General features: G+C 44.6%; 1 protein-coding gene across 1 annotated transcript in view; it reads left to right on the top strand.

Moving 5' to 3' along the window:
- The window catches only part of fhad1 (forkhead-associated (FHA) phosphopeptide binding domain 1), a gene marked incomplete at both ends in the record, with an annotated part of 49,330 nt that extends 23,920 nt beyond the window's left edge, over positions 1-25,410 (top strand). The window contains 11 exons of the mRNA XM_084184760.1: positions 13,321-13,435; positions 14,880-14,986; positions 15,684-15,843; positions 16,214-16,340; positions 18,281-18,431; positions 18,809-18,888; positions 19,984-20,079; positions 20,530-20,756; positions 22,886-23,054; positions 23,997-24,077; positions 25,237-25,410. Coding sequence (XP_084040886.1) covers positions 13,321-13,435; positions 14,880-14,986; positions 15,684-15,843; positions 16,214-16,340; positions 18,281-18,431; positions 18,809-18,888; positions 19,984-20,079; positions 20,530-20,756; positions 22,886-23,054; positions 23,997-24,077; positions 25,237-25,410 — 1,487 coding nt within the window. The remainder of the gene's footprint in view (positions 1-13,320; positions 13,436-14,879; positions 14,987-15,683; positions 15,844-16,213; positions 16,341-18,280; positions 18,432-18,808; positions 18,889-19,983; positions 20,080-20,529; positions 20,757-22,885; positions 23,055-23,996; positions 24,078-25,236) is intronic.
- Between the last annotated feature and the right edge of the window lie 164 nt (positions 25,411-25,574).

The raw sequence follows: 25,574 nt of genomic DNA, 5'->3' as shown, positions 1-25,574 counted from the left end.
ATAGTACGCAAGAATGAACACCATGGGACCACGCAGCCATCATACCGCTGTCACAATCGTTACAGGAAGACTCGTGGAACCAAGGCGCAGCGTAAAAAGCGTACATTTTATTTGTACTCAACACACGATCAAAACAACAAACCAAACGATACGTGAAGTCCTAGGTTAACACCAAAACAAACCTTACAGAACAAGATCCCACAAAGACTAATGCAAAACAGGCTGCCTAAATATGGACCCCAATCAGAGACAACGAGCTACAGCTGCCTCTGATTGGGAACCACCCCGGCCAACATAGACCAAAACGATCTAGAACGAAAACATAGAAAAACTAAACATAGAAAAATCCACACCCTGGCTCAACATTTAAGAGTCCCCTGAGCCAGGGCGTGACAGTACCCCCCACCCAAAGGCGCGGACAGTACCCCCCATCCGGCTCCGGGCGTGACCACCACTCTCTCTACACCCCCCCGTTGCGCCCCTGATCTGGTCCCGCTGGCCGGAGCTGGACTGGACACCGGTGGAGCGAATTGCTCTGGCCAGGCACCGATGGAACGAATTGCTCTGGCCAGGCACCGATGGAACAGGCACGGGCCGTGCCGGACTGGACACACGCACCACTGGCTTGGTGCGGGGAGCAGGAACTGGCCGGACCGGGCTGACGACGCGCACCACTGGCTTGGTGCGGGGAGCAGGAACGGGCCGGACTGGGCTGACGACGCGCACCACTGGCTTGGTGCGGGGAGCAGGAACGGGCCGGACCGGGCTGACGACGCGCACCACTGGCTTGGTGCGGGGAGCAGGAACGGGCCGGACCGGGCTGGCAACGCGCACCACTGGCTTGGTGCGAGGGACAGGAACAGGCCGGACCGGGCTGGCGACGCGCACCACTGGCTTAGTGCGGGGAGCAGGAACGGGCCGGACCGTACTGGGAACACACACCACTGGCCTTGTGCGGGAATCAGGAACGGGCCGGACCGGACTGGTGACACACACCACTTGCTTGGTGCGAGGAGCGGGACTGGGTTTCCTTCTAAACCTCCGCTCCCTCTGCTGCCTATCTAGTTCCTCTCGCCGTGCCTCTACACTCTCCATCTCCCTCATGACCAGTAGCCCCCGTAACCTGGTGGCCTCCTATCCTAGTCCGCAGATTCGCCCTGTAGCTGCCTCCTGCTGCCCCGTCATCCACGCCGTGTGCCCCCCCCAAAAAATGTCTTGGGGTTGCCTCTCGCGTGTCCGTCGTCTGCCTGGGCATTTACCTTTGCCCATGGCCCTCTGCCCGCGAAGATCTCCTCCCAAGACCACCATTTGCCCACCTGCGACATCGCCATCTTCTCCTCCTGGGCACGCTGCTTGGTCCTCTTATGGTGGGATCTTCTGTCACGGTCGTCAACTGAAGACACGGACCAAGGCGCAGTGTGATAAGCGTACATTTTATTTGTACTCAACACACGATCAAAACAACAAACCAAACGATACGTGAAGTCCTAGGTTAACACCAAAACAAACCTTATGGAACAAGATCCAACAAAGACTAGTGCAAAACAGTCTGCCTAAATATGGTCCCCAATCAGAGACAACGAGCTACAGCTGCCTCTGATGGGGAACCACCCCGGCCAACATAGATCAAAACGATCTAGAACGAAAACATAGAAAAACTAAACATAGAAAAATCCACACCCTGGCTCAACATTTAAGAGTCCCCAGAGCCAGGGCGTGACAACCGCTCAGGAAGGAGACGCGTTCTGTCTCCTAGAGATGAACGTACTTTGGTGCGAAAAGTGCAAATCAATCCCAGAACAACAGCAAAGGACCTTCTGAAGATGCTGGAGGAAACCGGTACAGAAGTATCTATATCCACAGTAAAACGAGTCCGATATCAACATAACCTGAAAGGCCGCTCAGCAAGGAAGAAGCCACTGCTCCAAAACCGCCATTAAAAAGGCAGACTACGGTTTGCAACTGCACATGGGGACAAAGATCGTACTTTTTGGAGAAATGTCCTCTGGTCTGATGACACAAAAATAGAACTGTTTGGCCATAATGACCATCGTTATGTTTGGAGGAAAAAGGGGAAGGCTTGCAAGCCGAAGAACACCATCCCAACCGTGAACCACAGGGGTGGCAGCATCATGCTGTGGGGGTGCTTTGCTGCAGGAGGGACTGGTGCACTTCACAAAATAGATGGCATCATGAGGAAGGAAAATGATGTGGATATATTGAAGCAACATCTCAAGACATCAGTCAGGAAGTTAAAGCTTGGTCAGAAATGCGTCTTCCAAATGGACAATGACCACAAGCATACTTCCAAAGTTGTGGCAAAATGGCTTAAGGACAACAAAGTCAAGGTATTGGAGTGGCCATCACAAAGCCCTCAATCCTATAGAAAATTTGAACTGAAAAAGCGTGTGCAAGGAGGCTTACAAACCTGACTCAGTTACACCAGCTCTGTCAGGAGGAATGGGCCAAAATTCACCCAACTTATTGTGGGAAGCTTGTGGAAGGCTACCCCACGTTTGACCGAAGTTAAACAATTTAAAGACAATGCTACCAAATACTAATTGAGTGTATGTAAACTTCTGACCCACTGGGAATGTGATGAAATAAATCAAATCTGAAATAAATCATTCTCTCTACTATTATTCTGACATTTCACATTCTTAAACTGACCTAACTGACCTAAGACAGGGAATTTTGTACTAGGATTAAATGTCAGGAATTGTGAAAAACTGAGTTTAAATGTATTTGGCTAAGGTGTATTTAAACTTCCGACTTCAACTGTACATAAAATCACCAGTGTGTGACGAGTACTGAGGATACAAAGAGGCAGGACGCAGACGCAGGAATCAACAATGTAAAGGTTTACTTAACACTGAGCAAGAGATCAACAAAGAGCGAGTACACAACATGACACTAACAATCACACACAACACAACACTGAACAGTCCATGGCTATATAGGGGTGGTGATGAGATGATGAGGTGCAGGTGCGCTGGAGGTGATTAGGGTGCGTTGGGTTTCCATTCCGGTGTTGATGAGGTGGTGGCTCAGTAGACCGGCGAATGAGAGTGCCGGAGGGGGGCAACGGGAGGAGACGTGACACAGTGTAATGCCCTATCCATATACAGTGCCTTCAGAAAGTATTCACACCCTTTGACTTTTTCTATTTTGTTGTGTTACAGCTGAGATTTTGTGTCACTGACCTACACAATACCCCATAATGTCAAAGTGGAATTATGTTTTTGGCTCAGTAGTCCGGTGAATCAGAGTCCCGGAGGGGAGCAACGGCTCCCGCCGCAGGACATCACCAACCAGGAGGACGACCCCGAGGACGAGGAGCGGGCCAGTCAGGGCGCCGGTGGTGGTGGAAGTCCCAAATTAGGTTGGGGTCCAGAACGTCCCCAACCGGAACCCAGCTCCTCTCCTCAGGACCATACCCCTCCCAGTCCACCAGGTAACGGAGCCATCCCCCACGGAACCTGGAGTCCAGCAAGTACCTCACCGCATACGCCGGACTCCCGTCAATGTCCAGGGGCGGGGCGGGGGGGTGGGGGGGGGGTGTACCCTGGGGGACGGCATCCACCAGAGGACCAGGAACCACCAGCCTGAGGAGAGACTTATGAAAAGTGGGTGAGACACGGTAGTGAGGGGGAAGGAGCAGCCGGTACAATACCTCATTTATCCGCCGGGGGACCTTTAAACGGCCCCACAAACCGGGGGCTCTGTTTCTTGCAGGGCAGGCGGAGAGGGAGGTTTTTAGTGGACAGCCAGACACGATCCCCAGGCTGGAATACGGGGGCCTCACTGCGGTGGCGGTCGGCTTGGTCCTTCTGCCGACGAATGGCCCTCTGGAGATGGACATGGGCGGCGTCCCAGACCTGTCCGGCCCTGGCTGGGTGTCCAAGGACGCACTAGAAGGGAGTGAGCCCCATGGAGGAGTGAACGAGGGAGTTCTGGGCATATTCTGCCCAGGGAAGAAACCTCGCCCACTCACCCTGCCGGTCCTGATAGTGGAAACGAAGAAACCTCCCCAGCTCCTGGTTCATGCGCTCCACCTGCCCATTCGACTGAGGCCTATACCCGGAAGTGAGGCTGGCTGTGGCCCCGATCTTCTCCAGGAAAGCCTTCCACACTCAGGAGGTGAATTGGGGGCCACAGTCCGAGACGATGTCCTCCGGAAGTCCATAATACCGGAAGACCTGTTGGAACAGGACCTCAGCGACCTGGAGAGCAGAAGGAAGACCAGTTAGTGGCAAAAAACAGCATGATTTGGAGAACCGATCTACGACCACCAGGACTGTGGTGAAGCCGTCAGAACGTGGGAGTCTATGGACAGGTGTGACCAAGGTCGCTAAGGCACTGGGAGAGGAACTAGTTTGCCTGCCGGGGCGTTCCGAGGGGCCCGTTCTTTCCCTCCGTGGGATGATCGAATACCGCCCTGAACCGAGCGAGGAAGGTGGAGTAGGGAAGCGCGGCGGCCTCACCTCCTTCCCAGATCGCCATGGCCCAATCCAGCGCCTTTCCCTTCAGTAGCGAAATCACCAGCGCTATCCTGGCTTGGTCTGATGGAGATGCCCCACGCTGATGCGCCAGATACAGTGAGACCTGTAGCAGGAAGCCTCTACGTTTTGTTGTTTTCCCGTCATAGCGCTCCGGCAGGGCGAGGGGTCCCTCAGACGTTGGTGATAGCACGGGAGGAGGTGGACTGGGTGCACTCACCGCTCCCTGAGGTGGAACCAGAGCGATGGTCAGTTTATGCAGCGTTTGGAGCACTTCCTGCACGGCGGCGTTCAGCTGGGCAATCTGCTGCTGGTGCTGGTCGAGGCGCTGGGAAACTCCAGGAGGATTACCTGCTGCATCCATCTTCGTGATTGGTGTGTGATTCTGTGACGAGTACTGAGGATACGAAGAGGCAGGATGCAGACACAGGAATCAACAATGTAAAGGTTTACTTAACACTGAGCAAGAGAACAACAAAGAGCGAGTACACGACATGACACTAACAATCACACACAACACAACACTGAACAGTCCAGGGCTATATAGGGTTGGTGATGAGATGATGAGGTGCAGGTGCGCCATAGGATGACAATGCCCCCATCCACAGGGCACGAGTGGTCACTGAATGGTTTGTGAGACCAATTTGTAAGTCGCTCTGGATAAGAGCGTCTGCCAAATTACGTAAATGTAAATGTAAAAATGTAAAATGTGATTAGGGTGCGTTGGGTTTCCATTTCGGTGTTGCCGAGTTGGTGCCCTCAGACCGGTGGCTTAGTAGACCGGCGAATCAGAGCGCCGGAGGGGAGCAACGGGAGGAGACGTGACACAATGTAATGTTTTAGCCCTATCCATATACAGTGCCTTCAGAAAGTATTCACACCCCTTGACTTTTTCCATTTTGTTGTGTTACAGCTGAGATTTTGTGTCACTGACCTACACAATACCCCATAATGTCAAAGTGGAATTATGTTTTTAGAAATGTTTACAAATTAATTAAAAATGTAAAGCTGCTAAATATTCAACCCCTCTGCAAAACATGACTTAGTACTTGGTGGCAAAACCCTTGTTGGCAATCAGAGGTCAGACGTTTCTTGTAGTTGGCCACCAGGTTTGCACACATCTCAGGAGTGATTTTGTCCCACTCCTTTTTGCAGATCTTCTCCAAGTCATTAAGGTTTCGGGGCTGACGTTTGGCAACTCGAACCTTCAGCTCCCTCCACAGATTTTCTATGGGATTAAGGTCTGGAGACTGGCTAGGCCACTCCAGGACCTTAATGTGCTTCTTCTTGAGCCACTCCTTTGTTGCCTTGGCCGTGTGTTTTGGGTCATTGTCATGCTGGAATACCCATCCACGACCCATTTTCAATGCTCTGGCTGAGGGAAGGAGGTTCTCACCCAAGATTTGACGGTACATGTCCATCGTCCCTTTGATGCGGTGAAGTTGTGCTGACCCCTTAGCACAGGGGTGTCAAACTCATTTTAGCTCAGGGGCCACATGGAGGAAAATCTATTCCCAAGTGGGCCGGACCGGAAAAATCATGGTATATATAACTTAAAAACAACAACTTCAGATTGTTTTCTTTGTTTTAATACGATCAACATACAACATAAAGCTGGAGCCTGAGGACAGTGTGTCCAAAATAGTACAAGCACAACATCACTATTAATCATAAAACACGTCAAGTTTATTTGAAATTTCTAAAGAAAAAGAACACACAAACACACAATGCCTCAGTGATTAACAGAACTGTTTCACAGATCACAGAACTATATCAGGGTGTCATTTCTCAGGCAGAAATGTAGATAAAAATAATGAAATCCTGTTCCCCAAACAAGTGCAAGAACCACAGAGTCAAGAATAGGTTAAATATACAAATAAAATAAAATCAATTAAAAACAATAGCACATCAACATAAAAACATATAAACATAAAGCTGGAGCCTGAGGACAGTGTCCAAAAGCACAACATCACTATTAATCATAAAACACCTCAAGTTATTTGAAAGTTCTGAGGACAAATAACACACAAAGCCTCAGTGATTCACAGAAGTATATCACAGATCACAGAACTATATCAGGGTGTCATTTCTCAGGCAGAAATGTAGATAAAAATAATGAAATCCTGTTCCCCAAACAAGTGCAAGAACCACCGAGTCAAGAATAGGTTAAATATACAAATAAAATAAAATCAATTAAAAACAATAGCACATCAACATAAAAACATATAAACATAAATCTGAAAGCGTTGCTCAAACTCCCGTAACAGTCCAGTTATTTTATCTTTGAACCGCTTCATGTCTGCCACATGTTGGGTCGCGCACACATTTTTCAGACAGGGGAAGTGAGCTGCATCACCACCGGCAAGTTGCGTCTCCCACAATGACAGCTTCAACTTGAAAGAACGTATGCTGTCATAATACTGCGTGACAACTTTGTTGCGCCCTTGCAGCTGTTTGTTCAAGTTATTCAGGTGCTCTGTAACATCCACCATAAATGCAAGGTCCGGCATCCATTCTGCGGAATGAAATTATAACACTGGTTTGCCCTTTTCTTCCATGAACTGTTCAATTTCTTCTCGTAAATCAAAGAAACGCCTCAGCACAGCACCTCGGCTTAACCATCTTACCTCAGTGTGGTATGGCAGGCCATAGATGTGGTCTTTCTCTCTGAGAAGGCTGTCAAACTGACGGTGATTCAGGCTTCTGGATCGGATGAAATTAACAGTTTGGATGACCACCTTCATGACGTTATCCATCTTTAATGACTTGCAACACAAAGCCTCCTGGTGCAAAATACAGTGAAAAGTCAAAAAATCACGTCCTCCATTTGCAGATTGCACTTTCTCTCTGAACTTTGTCACAACGCCTGCTTTTTTTCCCGATCATTGAGGGCGCACCATCTGTAGCCAGGCTGACAGCGCGGGACCAGTCCACTCCGACCCTGTCCAGCACGCCGACGAGTGCGGTAAAAATATCATCGGCACCAACTCCACGAACTCCTCGGTGACGGTCAATGTGTCATCAACTCCGCGGATGAAAAAATGGCCAGTTGTGCAACATCTGTAATGTCCGTGCTTTCATCAATTGCAACCGAAAACGCAATAAATGACTTTACTTTTTGCTTCAACTGGCTGTCCAAATCCACTGAAAGATCGGAAATCCTGTCTGCAACTGTGTTTCTTGTCAGGCTGATATTTGCAAAAGCCTGCCGCTTTTCAGGGCACACAATCTCCGCTGCCTTCATCATGCATGTTTTTACAAATTCACCCTCACTAAATGGTTTTGAAGCCACTGCGATTTCATTAGCAATGAGGTAGCTAGCTTTCACTGCAGCGTCACTGATGTCTCGGCTGTGAGTAAACACAGACTGCTGTTTCTTCAGACCCGCCAACAGTTCATTCACCTTCTCTCATCTCCGCTGTCCTTGAAAGTTGTCATATTTGTCGGCATGAAGACTCACATAGTGGCGACGAAGGTTATATTCTTTCAGCACTGCAACATGCTCTGAACACACCAAACATACAGCTTTCCCATTCAATTCCGTGATTAAATAGGATGACCATTTTTCTTGGAACACTCTGCACTCTGCGTCCACTTTTCTCATTTTTGACAGAGACATATTGGGGCAATGAGGGTGCCAAAGCACATAATGTTAAAAGTAGAAGCCGTAATAAATATCGCGGGCAAAACAAAGTAGCTCATTGGCTGCACGTGCTTGACCTACTTGCACTGCCCCGATATAAACAGTTTGCTTGCTTAACACAATTGCTATTGCGCCATCCCATGGACGCAATTGGAACAGCAGTTTATTTTATTGAAAAATTGCAGCGCATTTTTATACCTAAAAAAAAAAAAAAAATTGTTTCTTTTTTTTTCATTTTCTAAATCATCTCGCGGGCCGGATTAAACCCGTTTGCGGGCCTGATCCGGCCCGCGGGCCGTACGTTTGACACCCCTGCCTTAGCATAATGTTTCCACCTCCATGTTTGATGGTGGGGATGGTGTTCTTGGGGTCATAGGCAGCATTCCTCCTCCTCCAGACACGGCGAGTTGAGTTGATGCCAAAGAGCTCCATTTTGGTGTCATCTGACCACAACACTTTCACCCAGTTCTCCTCTGAATCATTCAGATGTTCATTGGCAAACTTCAGACGGGCTTGTATATGTGCTTTCTTGAGCAGGGGGACCTTGCGGGCGCTGCAGGATTTCAGTCCTTCACGGCGTAGTGTGTTACCAATTGTTTTCTTGGTGACTATGGTCCCAGCTGCCTTGAAATCATTGACAAGATCCTCCCGTGTAGTTCTGGGCTGATTCCTCACCGTTCTCATGATCGTTGCAACTCCACGAGGTGAGATCTTGCATGGAGCCCCAGGCCGAGGGAGATTGACAGTTATTTTGTGTTTCTTCCATTTGCGAATAATCGCACCAACTGTTGTCTTGTAGCCCATTCCAGCCTTGTGTAGGTCTACAATCTTGTCCCTGACATCCTTGGAGAGCTCTTTGGTCTTGGCCATGGTGGAGAGTTTGGAATCTGATTGATTGTTTGCTTCTGTGGACAGGTGTCTTTTATACAGGTAACAAGCTGAGATTAGGAGCATTCCCTTTAAGAGTGTGCTCCTAATCTCAGCTCGTTACCTGTATAAAAGACACCTGGGAGCCAGAAATCTTTGTGATTGAGAGGGGGTCAAATACCTATTTCCCTCATTAAAATGCAAATCAATTTATAACATTTGTGAAATGCGTTTTTCTGGATTATTTTTTTTGTTATTCTGTCTCTCACTGTTCAAATAAACCTACCATTAAAATTATAGAATGATCATTTCTTTGTCAGTGAGCAAATGTAAAAAATCAGCAGGGGATCAAATACTTTTTTCCCTCACTGTATTAATTACACTTTGGCTGGGGTATCAATACACCCAGTCACTACAAAGATACAGGCGTCCTTCCTAACTCAGTTGCCGGACAGAAAGGAAACCACTCAGGGAATTCAACATGAGGCCAATGGTGACTTTAAAACAGTTGCAGAGTTTAATGGCTGTGATAGGAGAAAACTGAGGATGGATCAACAACATTGTAGTTACTCCACAATTATTAGCTAAATGACAGAGTGAAAAGAAGGAAGCCTGTACAGAATACAAATATTCCAAAACATGCATCCGGTTTGCAATAAAGCACTAAAGTAAATTGCAAAAAATATGGCTAAGAAATGAACTTTATGTCATGAATACAAAACATTATGTTTGGGGCAAATCCAACACAACACATCACTGAGTACCACTCTTTACATTTTCAGGCATGGTGGTGCCTGCATCATGTTATGCTTGTCATTGGCAAGGACTTGGGAGTTTTTTGGGGATAAAAATAAACGGAATAGAGCTAAGCAACAGGCAAAATACTACTTGAAAACCTGTTCAGTCTGCTTTCCAACAGACACTGGGAGACAAATTAATCTTTCAGACCAAGTCCATATTACGTCAAGAACAGCTCAAATAAGCAAATTGGGCTATCTTCTGTATACCCCCCCCCCCCCCCCCACCTTGTCACAAAACAACTGATTGGCTCAAATGCATTAAGAAGGAAAGAAATTCCACAAATTAACTTTTAAGAAGGCACACCTGTTAATTGAAATTCATTCCAGGTGACTACCTCGTGAAGCTGGTTGAGAGAATGCCAAGAGTGTGCAAAGCTGTCATCAAGGCAAAGGGTGGCTATTTGAAGAATCTCAAATATAAAATATATTTTGATTTGTTTAACACTTTTTTGGTTACTACATGATTCCATATGTGTTATTTCATAGTTTCGATGTCTTCACTATTATTCTACAATGTAGAAAATAGTAAAAATAAAGAAAGACCCTGTAATAAGTAGGTGTGTCCAAACTTTTGACTGGTACTGGATGCAAATGAGATATTTCTGTATTTTATTTTCAATAAATTTGCTAAACAAATTCACGTTGTCATTATGGGGTATGGTGTGTAGATGGGTGAGAAAATAATCAATTGAATCAAATATGAATTCAGGCTGTAACACAACAAAATGTGGAATAAGTCAAGGGGTATGAATACTTTCTGAAGGCACTGTTGGTCAATTCCCAGTGCTGTTTAGTCTAAATTAAACAGCACTGGACACAGTAGTGTGCTTAATGCAATGTAGTGCTATTGTATGTCACTAGATGACAGTCACATATAATGCAACGCTAAAGAGCAATGCTAGAAGCACATATTTTCCTCAGTTACAGATATTCAAATGCCAGAGAGTGTATGATCAATGCATAGTCATACTTGGTGTTACTGGGTGTGAAATAAACTCAGTAACACTTTACTTATTCAAAATTCTATGCAAATAACTTTTATTTCCTGGAAGGGAGCTTCATGTGTGGTGATGAATTGGTACATACAAGACACATACAGTGGTGTGTATTCATGGATGCCAGGGGAAGCCAGGCTTCCCCAAATCATATAAAAAATAATAATAATAATAATAATAAATATTTTGTCTCTCTGTGTTTCATAATTTTCCTTCAATTCGCAAGAAGCTGAATGTATCTCACTTGAGAAAGCATCCAAGCGAGCGAAACAGCGCCCTTATGTGTAGGCCATCTATCTGATTCTGTCTGGTCCAAAAGAGTATGACATTGTTGCCGCCCGTAGCATTGAATACAAGGGAAGCCAGCGAGCATTTGGCCTCCATTGATACATAAAAAAATACAAATAATAGCCAATCAGCATTGAGCTAAACTGAGTGAGCACAACTGTGAATGGTCCTGGCGCACCAGAAAAGGTGTCAAGGGAAGCCAGTTTTGGATTTGGCTTCACTCCTATCAAATTGCATTGAGAGCATTCATCACTGACAGAAACAACTTGAATTGTTGCATCTTGTTGTGTTGTTGTTCTCCGGTGGCTAGCTAGCTAGCTAAAATTGGCCCTTTCCTAAATTAAATGGATGGAGATAGGGATTTGGACTAGTGGTTTGACTTAATTCTCCGTACTGGCCAATGATTATAACAACGATTCTGATCCAACCATTAATTCATACATTGTGCCCCTGGCCTGAGAGGATGGAGGTTCAATGTGTAGCTAGATTTAGAAGGCTAATGTTAACTAGCTAACATTGCCCATGAATGGAAGTTAAGCTAGTGAGCAAGCATTTTAGCCAGGTAGCCTTGGACAACAAAAAAGAGTGATAGACCGTTTCGTCAACATGAAAGAGAGGAGGATGGCATTGGTGAGTCAACATGTTTTTTCTACTTGCACAAATGTGCACGCACACAGGCACACAGAAATCAGAACCATGGACAGCCACATCATATTTAGCTTACGTTGATTGGACTAAATTGTTTTTGGTATCTTTTAGTTGTCACTGTATTAGACTAAGTATAGGTGATTTGATGATGTTGAAGTTGAAATGGTGCTGAAATAGAGGAGGCAGCACCTGTTTTCTTTGCGACTCGCGAAAACTCTCCGTGGTTCTAAATCAATAGTTGTTTAGTGGTCCGAAAATGTCGTCAACATTAACTTGCTTGACCATGCTGTAGGTCATGTAACTGTTTGTTACATGCAATATGCTTTGTTGACTTCACCAGACAGAGGTTGCTCTCCGGTTTTGTGATGAAACAAAGGTGTGATTGAATTTATTCTGCCACTGTGTCTTCTTATTGTCTCGGGCCTTAGGGCTATATATCACGGTGTCAAGGCATATGAACTAACAGGTTATAGAGCAAACAGCACAATTATCACAACACACAGCTTTTTTTCTGGCTTCCCCGGTTATTTTGCCCACACACTGCTACTGGACACATAACAACATAGAACACAAAAACTGGTAGGCTGTATAAAGGATCAGAGGCATTCTATGCAATCACAGGCTATACATACACATAGATACAAAGAAAAATGAGAGGGTTGAGGAGTTTGATGGATGTTGGCACAAAACTAGAAGCTGCTCTCTTCGGGTTTGTATGGGAGAGCTCTACACCTGTGCCCGGAGAGTAGGGGGCTATACTGGTCATGGTGTGTGTGTCATGTCAAAGGCTATTTGTTCCCCCTTCTTCCTCACTCGTTTTTTATAAATGTCACTGAGGGGTTCCTGGCTTGCTCCAATGACCTTCCCACTGATTCGTATTATCCTGTTCAGTGGGTTCTGACTTGTGTTCCCTAGAGCACCAAACCACCCCACAATATTAAAAGCTGGGATAGATTTTTTAAAGCATTATAAAATGCTTGGAGGATTGATTGATGTACATTAAACTTCCTCAATTTCTGTAGAAAGAACAGGCGTTGTTGACATTTTGAGGGAATTTGTTCAGTGTTACTTTTAAAGAAGAGCTTGTTGTTGATGATGGTTCCTAGGTATTTGTAGTCGTCCCCTTGTTTAATTATCTGTCCGTTAACCTCCAGCGCTGGGATGGTAGGTTGGTCTCTTCTGAAGTCAATGACCAGGTCTTTGGTTTTGGTTGCATTGAGGTCCAGGTAGTTCTGGCTACTACACCACAGTGAAACCTGTCGATTTCAGCCTGGAGGCGCCCCTCTGGATTGCCTGTGTTCATTATTACTGTGTCATGAACATAATATCTGGGTCCGAGCTCCTACAGTCGTCTGTGTACAGGGTGAATAGCACAGGCGAGATGACCGAGCCTTGTGGTGATCCTGTACAGATGGTTCTGGATGAGCTGCAGTGAACGTTGAATCTGACCAGCTGGTGTCTATTTTTCAGGAAAGACCCAGAGAATCTGATACTTAAATACTTACAGGATGCAGATGTAATGCTTTATAACTTGTTTTAACCATGTATGAGTCTTTATAATGTATTATAACTCTCCACAGCGTTGGAGGGGAGTCTGGAGAGTAGTAGGCCCGTGAGGAGTACCAGTCCCCTGGAGACACAGACTAAACAGGCCCCAGAGGTAGCAGCCCTGGAGGGTATTATCACTTCACTCAGGTAAAGAAGGTTTTTTGGAGTTTTTCTTTCAACTAATTAGATGGCCTCAATATTGATGAGACTAAATAGTGGAAACATTCGCCAATAGGCACAGACTATTACTGACATTTAACTAGAGGGACCTTACCACATTATATAGTAAGTTTGATGCAATACATCAACAGTTTGGATTGTAAATCATAATTTATGCAACCTCCACATTTCTTCATGTAAGGTTATTCACTTTAGATGTTGTCTCAGTGTATTCACACCATGGTATTTCTTGCCATCTTAAACAAGCACTGTTTCCATCCTGCACAAAGGAGTGACATCATCACTCAGCAAACATCCCCATACTCACACTGTGCTTTACTCATGAATAATTCATGAGGCCAGAAATATATGACTCATGCTTTTCTTATATAATGACTCTCATATATATGATCCATATAGGGATCAGTCTGTGAAACTACCCTCTTGTCTCAAACCAAGCGGAGGATTACTTCTGAAGGCCCAGGCACTGATTCCTAAATGTAATCTGAGGTCTTCTTAACCCATCCCATGTGTGCCACTGCATTCCAGCTAAAGATAAGCCTATGAGAGTCCCTGGTGTCCATTTCTGAACACACAGTATAGGACAGTTACAGTACAGCATGTGTCTTCTAAATCTTAGATTAATGATCATGCAGACTTATTTTTTACAGCTAATTTAAAAGGTCATATTACCACAGTCAAATATCTCCTGATTCAATGTAGTTCTCTAGAAGTAGGAATTTACATCATAAGAACGTGTGCACAGAGAAAGTTATCTCTTTCAAATATGGTGATAGAATGCCTTGTTTCTGTGTGTGTGTGTGTGTACGTGCGTTCGTGCGTGGACGTGTTTAACTATACTTGTGGGGACCAGAAGTCCCCAAAAGAATAGTAAACAAACAAAAATTTGACCAACTGGGGACATTTTGTTAGTCCCCACAAGGTCAAAGGCTATCTCTAGGGGGTTTAGGGTTAAGGTTAGAATTAGTGTTAGGTTTAGGGTTAGGAACTACGTTTAGTTTTAGGGTTAGGGTTAGGAGCTAGGGTTAGGTTTTGGGTTAGGGTTAAGGTTAGGTTTTCAGGTTTGGGTTAGAGTAAGGGTGTGGGTTAGGTTTAGGGTTAGGGAAAATAGGATTTGAATAGGACTGAATTGTGTGTCCCCACAAGGTTAGTTGTACAAGACTGTGTATGTGTGCGTGTGTGTGCGGGTGCATGTGCATGCGTCCGTAGTGAAGCTGTGGAATTATGAGTAAGTGGATTAATCAGGCTAAACATGGTCAAACATTCTACTGAATTTTGGGGTCGGAACGTCCTAGTAAACACTAAGGGAGCATTATACCAGTGTGCAGATTTAACTTTTGTTCAAGCATTCCAAATACCTAGTTTGTTAGCTAAAATAGCCTCCTCTAGTTTTCCTTGTTCTCATCTCCAGGGCAGACTTGGCCCAGTCTCAGCTGGAAACATGTAGCCAGGGTGACCTCATCGTGGCTTTGAGTCGTGACCTGGCTGCAGCCAATGCCAGGATAACAGACATGACAGGTGCAATCTCACATGTTGATCCATCCCTTCAGTATATTATGGTTTTCTCATTTATTACATACAGGTAACTGCCAAAATAATGGAAACACTTGAGTAAATGAGGGATACAAAGTGTATTGAAAGCAGGTGCTTCCACACAGGTGTGGTTCCTTGGTTAATTAAGCAATGAAGATCTCATCATGCTTAGGGTCATGAATAAAAAGGCTGTGCCGGCCACTATTATGGCCATTACATCGGCTATCATGGCTATGCCCCCATAGGATGACAATGGACACGAGTGGTCACTGAATGGTTTGATGAGCATGAAAACAATGTAAACCATATGCCATGGCTGTCTCAGTCACCAGATCTCAACCAAATTGAACGCTTATGGGAGATTCTGGAGCGGCTCCTGAGACAGCATTTTCCACCACCATCAACAAAACACCCACTTATGGAATTTCTTGTGGAAGAATGGTGTCGCATCCCTCCAATAGAGTCACAGACACTTGTAGAATCTATGCCAAGGTGCATTGAAGCTGTTCTGGCTCGTGGTGGCCCAACATTTTATGTTGGTGTTTCCTTTATTTTGGCAGTTACCTGTATATGTCAGATCACATTCAGCGGAAGCACATTTTTGTCTGATAATATAGCAGTCTCGCATTGTGTGCGTGTGTGTGTGTGTGTGTGTGAATGCCTAACTATGTGTATTCTGCAGGGGAGCTGAGTGAGCAGCAGAAACTAGAGTTGGAGCAGCTTAAGGCTCTGGTTGTCGATCAGAGGGTCCAACTGAGCACGCTCACTCAGAAGCTAATGCTGATGTCACAACTCGTGGAGCAGAAAGGGGAGGAGCTTGAGAAAGTGAGGGATGAATTGAGGTAGGTCTGAGGTAGGTGCGGGGGGAGACATTTGAAGCTGAGGAGTGAGGTTACCAATCCCCATCGGTTACATTGGATTTGTATTGTGGAATCCTCAAATGTAATATAATATGTGTACAAATGTGAAGTACCAATACATTTAAACTCTCTCATGGTTTCTCTCCACGATATAATGAAATGTTTGCTAAAATAATATATTTACCTTGAAATTACATAAGTACAAAATAATTACTAAATATATTGTAGTAGCTGTATTAGGGTCATTAATAAGATAGCAAGCAGCCAGCCAGCATGTAGCGAAGGGCTGATGCATTGTATCCTATCGTACATTTTATGATTTGATTTGATCTAATGTGTTGTGTCCTACCAGGCTTTGTCAGGTGGACCTGGAGAAGCGTCTCAGGGCAAAGCGAGAGATGAAGGAACAGAGGACAAACCCAGAGCAGACCCAGCCTGTCCACTACTCTGTTGTCACCTGTATACCACCACACACAAAGGTGAGTGGAATAACATAAAGGCCCATATTCACAAAGAGTCTCAGAGTAGGAGTGCTGATTTAGGATCAGTTTAGCCTTTTAGATTATAATGAGTGAATACAAGGGGGAACCTGATCCTAGTACTCCCTACTCTGAGATGCTTTAGGAATACAGGGCCAGTGCTGTACGGCTCTGGTCCTCGAGGGCCGCTGTGTCTGCTGGCTTTTGGTGAACTGGCTGATTTAGATTTAGACCAGGGACACCAGGTGTTTGTAACCTGGTCCCAGATGTGTATGTGCTGTTTCGCCAACTCATACGGTGGTTATCATGCCAGACAACAACCATAGGCGTTGACTACCCTATAAAGGACAAACAGATCTGGGACCAGATTAAGAGTATTGCACTCTCCAGCCACATTGATCAACTGAAAGCAAGGGAGGAATAAAATGAATCTGCAGCATCATAAATTCACCACACATACACTTGAATACGTTACTGAAAAACAGAAGTCTGATATTTAGTTGTCTGGTTCAGTAAATGCTGGCGGCTGCCTCTGTTTCCTCAGAGACAAGCCAGTTTGAACAGGTTCTGCTGATAATGATCTCGTGCTGTGGTACCACGCCTCTAACTCAGTACAATCAATTTTTAGAGGAAGAGACCATCTCCTGTTCCCCCTCCTATCAGGACACTGTAGAAGCAGGAGATACATTATATGACATTGTACATCCTAATGTTTAATGACATGTGCCTCGCATCCTGACAACACACTCGCATGTAAAGCAACGCCTTGTCGTAAACCGTAACAACAGTACAGTACAACATGGCACAACTCCTCTGTATTCCCCAAGGCACTCATTTATCTGCTGTTTGTCTCTCTAAATGGAAAATAGAGGGCCTCAACAGCTTCATACTGCCCAGACATGATTTAGGCTTGTGTTTGTTACACAACCGCTGTGTGTGTGTGGTGTGTGTGTGTGTGTGTCACTCACTCACTCACACCTACAACATAGCCATTCAGACTCTTGTTATAGTACCCGTGTTATAATCAATAGGCCCACTACAGTGAAGTGAGGATCGTGAACATTGCATTGTGTCAGTAGGGGATGCATTCCAACTTGCTGACTCACACAACAGACCACAATGACAGGCGTTGTGTCCCTGAGTGTGCTTCATACGATCAACCACAGATCTGCAGTCAAAGACACTTGGCTGGAATGGAGCTCAAGTCACACACCTACTGAGTCATTTAACTCAATGGAGGTGCATTTCTATGCATTTTGACAAGTCAACATAATTTCCTTCGATTTCACTCAAAGCATCATAAAGAAATCATAAGTAATAGTCTAGTAACAGCTTCAATCTTTTCATAAAGCACAGCCAAAAATAATCTCAACCTGCAAGACGCCAGCAGTCAAATGATTTGCGCATAAAGAGTGCAAAACACAAATTTGAAACCTTAATTGCATAAAGGAATATTTGTGGATGTATAGCCATGATACAAATATAAATTGATATTTTTCTTAATGAATAATTTGTTAGTGAGATGCGGTCGCCACCTGTGTGTGAATCGCTTTATCTAAAAACGAGTGATCAATTGTAACAGGGTGTAGATGGGTGTCATATCTTTGGAGTCATAGAAGGACACCTCCCAACTGTCGTAGTCCAGCTGCATTCTGAACCTTTGGGGTCTTCTCTTCAGAGTGAGGGGCTCAACTCGTCCTCCTACTTTGTACTTACCACTCTTCAGCATTATACACATACTCCATCATTTGGTGATGCGTCCAGCTCTTCCTTCCTGGCAATGGACTTTTTTGACTACACCCAGAGTCCACTTAGTGTTGTCCCCCACCTCTACCTTCGAGCTGTGATATCCTGAGCGAGACCCCTCAGAGGAAAAACTCAAGTGCCTGTCATGAGTTATGAATATGATTCAAACGTCATTTTCTTCCCTTTGTGTCCAGGATATGGCCACTGTCACCGCTCCTGGGGAGCTTGCCAAGCAGGGGTCAAAGTGCAGAGGTTATCGACACGAGGAGGTGATTCAGCATCAGAGGGAGGCTCTGTCAGAGATGAGGGCCAGGATAGGAGCCTTGGAGCAAACATGGCCCCTGAGTAAGCAAGGTCAAAACTCTATGAATATAGAAAGAAAGCCTGCAAACAGCATGTTTTGCTCCCATGTGATATAATTGAACATGACAAAGGCTATTGCAGGATCAATTAGGGCAGTGACCAGGGGCCCTAAGACCCCATATCAGATTATCTCAGATAACATTCAGGGGGTCCCTGAAAAAGTAGGGATAAGACTAACACTTTGAAAATCATTTTTTTCAAATATGCCGTTTTTGTGCTGCTCCCTATCTCTATGCCTTGGTCAATGTCACTGTACATTCTCTCTATATGTATTTAATGAGTTAGGAGACATTATAACACTTTGTGTCCTCCAAAGTGTTCCTCTTCTCTGAGATTTGGGTAAGTGTTTGTTCCCTCAGAGTGCTTCACCCAGCAGGGTGCACCTAAGAAACAAGCAGGGAATGAGGCGGGCAAACTCAGCACCCAGAAGTCTGCAGTGGTAAGCACCTGGCCCAGCCTGGTCTCATAGACTAAACGTAACATAGTAAAGGTACATCCGGGAACTCATATTAGTATGAGATGTTACGTTTGGTATGGTTACATAAGAAATATGGTTACTTAAGGCAAAATTGCGAATGTCTAGCAACCCAAAGGCTGCGAGTTTGAATCGCATCACGGACAACGTTAGCATTTTAGTTAATTAGCAACTTTTCAACTACTTACTACTTTTTAGCTACTTACATTTTTACATTTACATTTTTAGTCATTTAGCAGACGCTCTTATCCAGAGCGACTTACAGTTAGTGCATACATTCTTTTTTTTTTTTCATACTGGCCCCCCGTGGGAATCGAACCCACAACCCTGGCGTTGCAAACGCCATGCTCTACCAACTGAGCTACATCCCTTTGCAACTACATGTTAGCTAACCCTTCCCCTAACCTTAACTCTTTTAGCTAACCCTTCCCCTAACCCTAACCTTAACCCTTTAACCTAACTCCTAAACTTAACCATAACCCCTTATCCAGCTAACATTAGCCAGCTAGGTAACGTTAGCCTCCTAGCTAGAATTCTTAACGTATTGAATGTTTCTCAAATTCGTGACATATTGTATGTTTTGCAAATTCTTAACATATAATATGAATTGTAATTCGTAACATATCATACGAAATGGGTGATGGACACCCACAAATTAATACATGCCATATGAAACGTAACATATCATCCTGAATCGAGTGTCGGATTTACGTACCGAATAATACGAAATGCTCTGAGATCAGGTTGCCTGGCCACATCTACAGTAAGACACTAACCACCTGTATTAGCCTGCATAACCATACTCCAGGGTTATGTTCATTAGGCACCAAATGGAAGAAAACACAATGAAAACAGGAAGGGACTACCTGATCTTGTCGAATAAGAAATGCTCATTTTCTTTTTCCATTGCAAAACATATTAAAACGTTTTTTTGTTAAATGCACTCAATGAACACGTCCCAATACTCACTCTGCTGCGAAATTCCTCTTAATGTTGATGACTATGATTATCAACGTAGTATTGTGTAATGTCATATGTTATATGATCATTTCAATCTAGAGTGGCTGGCCGCTCCCTGGAGCATTGGGGGAAGAGACCCTGGAGCGCACAGCCAGACTGGACCTATCAGACGCCCTGGACCTCAGCGAGAGGACAGTGAGTGGAAGGATGCTTTCAGGGGGGGGAGTGTGGGTGGCTATGACAGCTATATGACATTTAGCATAATGTATCCCCATTGCCATCTATGGGTGACTGGGCTGCAGTGTTCTTCAATTCTAATCCTAGAGAGCTACTGGGTGTGCAGGCTATTGTCTTAGCCCAGCACCTACTTGATTCAACTAATCATCAATTACTCCTCTCATTCTGTCTTTGTCTCCCTGTCTCTTTCTTTCTTTCTTTCTTTCTTGCTTTCTTGCTTTCTTGCTTTCTTGCTTTCTTGCTTTCTTGCTTTCTTGCTTTCTTTCTTTCTTGCTTTCTTTCTTGCTTTCTTTCTTGCTTTCTTTCTTGCTTTCTTTCTTTCTCTCTTTCTCTTTCTCTCTCTCTTTCTCTTTCTCTTTCTCTTTCTCTTTCTCTTTCTCTTTCTCTTTCTTTCTTTCTCGCACTCAGTACCTGGATCTGGCACGGGCGCTGTGCGAGGCTCTGGAGTTGAGTGAGGGCCAGCTGCAGGGGTGTGTGTCGCTGCAGCACCTGCCCCAGGAGGAGAGGGCCAGTCTGTATTCTTTGCGTCACGCAGACTTGGAGCTGCTCCGGAGCCGCATGGCCCTACAGCACAGCCAGGCCCAGCGAAGGGAATCCCTACTGCAGCAGCAACACAGAGAAATGACTACTCTCAGGTAGGGAGGTAAACCAAGGGAATACAGGGCCTTGAAATAGATCCCTTTCCTCAATAGTGAATTTTCATGACATTACTACAAATGTGCCACTTTGCAGACACTTTTATCCAAAGCAATTTATAGTATAGTGAGTGCATACATTTTTATAATGTGTATGTAATCCCTACAGAATCTTTACCCAAGAACTTGGCATTGCTAGCACCACGCTCTAACCAACTGAGCTACACACAGGAGGACCAGTGTCAGTCACCCACTAGCTGCTTAAATACAGTTGAAGTCGGAAGTTTACATACACCTTAGCCAAATACATTTAAACTCTTTTTTTCACAATTCCTGACATTTAATCATAATACAAAATTTCCTATCTTAGGTTAGTTAGGATCACCACTTTATTTTAAGAATGTGAAATGTCAGAATAATTGTAAAGAGAATTATTTATTTCAGCTTTTATTTCTTTCATCACATTCCCAGTGGGTCAGAAGTTTACATACACTCAATTAGTATTTGGTAGCATTGCCTTGAAATTGTTTAACTTGGGTCAAACGTTTCGGGTAGCCTTCCACAAGCTTCCCACAATAGGTTGGGTGAATTTTGGCCCATTCCTCCTGACAGAGCTGGTGTAACTGAGTCAGGTTTACAGGCCTCCTTGCTCGCACACGCTTTTTCAGTTCTGCCCACAAATTTTCTATAGGATTGAGGTCAGGGCTTTGTGATGGCCACTCCAATACCTTGACTTTGTTCTCCTTAAGCCATTTTGCCACAACTTTGGAAGTATGCTTGGGGTCATTGTCCATTTGGAAGACCCATTTGCGACAAAGCTTTAACTTCCTGACTGATGTCTTGAGATGTTGCTTCAATATATCCACATTATTTTCCTTCCTCATGATGCCATCTATGTTGTGAAGTGCACCTGTCCCTCCTGCAGCAAAGCACCCCCACAGCATGATGCTGCCACCCCGTGCTTCACGGTTGGGATGGTGTTCTTCAGCTTGCAAGCCACCCCCTTTTCCTCCAAACATAACATTGGTCATTATGACCAAACAGTTATATTTTTGTTTCATCAGACCACAGGACATTTCTCCAAAAAGTACGATCTTTGTCCCAATGTGCAGTTGCAAACTGTAGTCTGTCTTTTTTATGGCGGTTTTGGAGCAGTGGCTTCTTCCTTGCTGAGCGGCCTTTCAGGTTATGTCGATATAGGACTCGTTTTACTGTGGATATAGATAATTTTACTCCAACACCTTCACAAGGTCTTTTGCTGTAGTTCTGGGATTGATTTGCACTTTTCGCACCAAAGTACGTTAATCTCTAGGAGACAGAACGAGTCTCCTTCCTGAGCGGTATGACGGCTGCGTGGTCCCATGGTGTTTATACTTGCGTACTATTGTTTGTACAGATGAACGTGGTACCTTCAGGTGTTTGGAAATTGCTCCCAAGGATGAACCAGACTTGTGGAGGACTACAATTATCTTTCTGCGGTCTTGGCTGATTTCTTTTGATTTTCCCATGATGTCAAGCAAAGAGGCACTGAGTTTGAAGGTAGGCCTTGAAATACATCCACAGGTACACCTCCAATTGACTAAAATGATGTCAATTAGCCTATCAGAAGCTTCTAAAGCCATGACATCATTTTCTGGAATTTTCCAAGCTGTTTAAAGACACAGTCAACTTAGTGTATGTAAACTTCTGACCCACTGGAATTGTGATACAGTGAATTCTAAGTGAAATAATCTTTCTGTAAACAATTGTTGGAAAAATTACTTGTGTCATGCACAAAGTAGATGTCCTAACCGACTTGCCAAAACTATAGTTTGTTAACAAGAAATTTGTGGAGTGGTTGAAAAACTAGTTTTAATGACTCCAACCTAAGTGTATGTAAACTTCCGACTTCAACTGTAGTTATTAAGTTATAAGAGCAATGCTACTGTAGGAGCAACACAAAGATTCAACTATTTATTTGACCTACTTTTATTGGTTGGAGTTTACGTAATGTGTTGACTCATTTGAGTAGAAAACCCACCTGCCTCAAGTGACTTGAAACGGGATTGTAGTTAGGGTTATTTGATCATTGATAAGTGTCTATATTACATCTGTCCTCCCCCTCTGCTTCCCTCCCCTCCCCCGCCCAGGGAGAGCCAGGCAGAGGGCCAGCAACTCCAGGCCAGTCTGGATACGCTGAGGGCCGAGCTGGAGACGGAGAGCCAGGAGAGCTCCCTGCTCCGCGAGGCCTTGCGCCGCACCCAGAGCCGTCTGGAACAGGAGATAGACCTAAACACCAGGGCCGTAAAGAGCCGTAAGGTATAAGAAGTAGTAGAGCAGAGTGAAACACTCAACAAACCCAGGGGACGATTTGTTTTTTAACACATATTCACCTTGACGTACAATAGGCTGGACCAGGAGATAGGCCTTAACACCAGGGCCGTAAAGAGCCATAAGGTATAGGAAGTAGCCTAGTAGAACGGAGTCATAACTTTACACTTTAAAAAGTCTTTATACTCTGTGTATGAGTAGTATGGGACATGGCCTAATCCAGTGTGATTGTGAACTAACATTTTAAAACTGCCATTTTATTCAACAGCATATACTGTATGTGCCAAAAGGCAATATGCTTTTAAAGTGGATTTTAGAGTGGCCAAACATGTTAATAATAACTATTTTGATTCCAGTCATCATAGTGGCCATTCTCTGGTTATTTGTTAGCATAGTGCAGTTAATGTAAATATAATGTAAGTAAACAGATCAGTAATCAAAAGGTACACTGTGGCCCCTCGGTCTCACTTTGTGTTTAAGCTTAATATCCCATATCCATGAGTAAGATGGACTCATCTTAATGTGTCACTATGAATCAGGGTGAGGATTGGTATGAGCAACATGTTTTCAGCATAATATAGCTAGTATTCAGCATAAGCTTAATAAGCTTCATATTAACAGCACTATCTTTATGGCATGTCATTAAGGCTGCATTTAGACAGACAGCCCAATTCTGATATTTGTTTCATAAATTGGTCTTTTGACCAATCAGATCAGCGCTGAAAAAGAGCTGATGTGAAAAGATCTGATCTGATTGGTCCAAAAACCAATTAGTGGAAAAAATGATCAGAGTTGGGCTGCCTGTCTAAACACAGCCTTTGTTTTCTCTCCTCCCTTTTCTCCCTCCCCTCTCTTCTCCTCTATTCCCTCATTCCTTCTTAACTTCCCTCCCTCTCATACCTCCCTCTCCTCTCTCTCTTCTCTCCACAGGCAGTGAGTGTGGAGAGAATCCAGAGGAGGAGTGGGAAGACAGCCTCTCACAGCTGTGTCCGTACTGAGGCCGGCGACACGGTGAGCCAGAGCCATAGCTGGATAGACAAACAGACACACTATTCTTCTGCTACTCGTGTCAACTGATTTTTTAATTTGATTTTTAATTTGACAATATAAACACAATACAGCCACACACGTTTGCATTGTGTAACTTTGTGAAAACCCATTAGATGAAACCCAGTGGTGTTATAAAGCCCTAGCTGTATTCTGGGCTCCTATCCTTCTCCTGACAGATACTGTTCCACCCAACATACTTTCCCTCACTCTACACGCAGTGATGTCACTGTTTTAGTCATGCATGATTCAATCCACAAACCGTAAACATCCTAGATTTACAATTTACTAGCGTATGTTGTCTGCTTGGTTCTGTTCCAAGGAAGTGGCTTTCAGATGAACTTTGTGATATTTAATGAATGATTATTTAACATAGTTGTAGTCATCCTATATTGTCTCTACTATCCAGTCCTACCCCAAAACATTATTGGTGGTTCTGACTTGCAGCTAAAAATCACTCTGAGTTTATTGTTTAAAGTAAACGTAACCATCGAACTGTACCTCCAGTAGGCTGTATCTCTTTTGATGATCCTCATTACCTCAACCACTGGCTGTGTGAGTTCCGTCAACCACACTGAAGATCAATAGAAATCTCACTGTCACCTATTAATAATTCACACACACACACAGAGGCGTAGCACACACCCCCGCAGCCCCTGTTATTAGCTTTAAAACTGCAACATTTTCTCTCAGCCTCAGGGCAAAATGTGTAGAATAGCAGGAGATTAGCTTTAAAACTGCGAAATGTTCTCTCAGCCTCATGGCAAAATGTATAGAATAGCATGAGATTAGCTATAAAACATTGTCCCTTGGAAGGAGGAGGAACCCCCGGTGTGACCTTAATTGGAATGGCTGTCTGGGACAACCATAACGTCATGCTCTGAATCTGAATCTGAATCTTATGACAGCATAAAGTACAGAGTGTCTTATGGCCGATCTGAAATGGTTGGATTGGAGAAATCAGTAGGGTGGAAACCATACCTTCACTTATCCAATCAGATTAATGAGAAAAGAAGGCTACATTTTGAAGGTATTCCAACAGGGCCCCTGTCTTCCAATGCCAAAGACACATTTCCATGGACTGTAAGAAAAATGGATAATTAAATATTCTTCTTCTGAACAGGCGGCAGCGAAGACGTCCAGCCTGCTGGAGAGGCTGAAGAAGAGGGAGTACGAGGTGGAGACCCTGAAGAGGCAGCTGGGGAAGAAGGAGTTTAGCAAGATGGCCTCCAAGCTGGAGCTGGCCATTGTACAGCAGCAGCCTCAACAGGCCTCACCACTGACAGAGCCCTCCTAATGTACTGTGCTCCTGCCCCGCTACACTGGAGTGACTGAACACCAGGGGCAAGGAGACTGGCTCAAGGGTCCTTTTGACTTGAACATCCAACCGTTCTTTGTTACAAATACAGTGACACTCACTGTTGAGCTTTTCCGCACCTCGGCAGAGGACACTCATCACTA

The sequence above is a fragment of the Coregonus lavaretus genome, assembly GCF_964263955.1.
Source record: "Coregonus lavaretus genome assembly, chromosome: 20".
Lineage (NCBI taxonomy): Eukaryota > Metazoa > Chordata > Actinopteri > Salmoniformes > Salmonidae > Coregonus > Coregonus lavaretus.
Note: the sequence above shows the minus strand (reverse complement) of the source record. Positions and strands in the feature narration are given on the sequence as shown.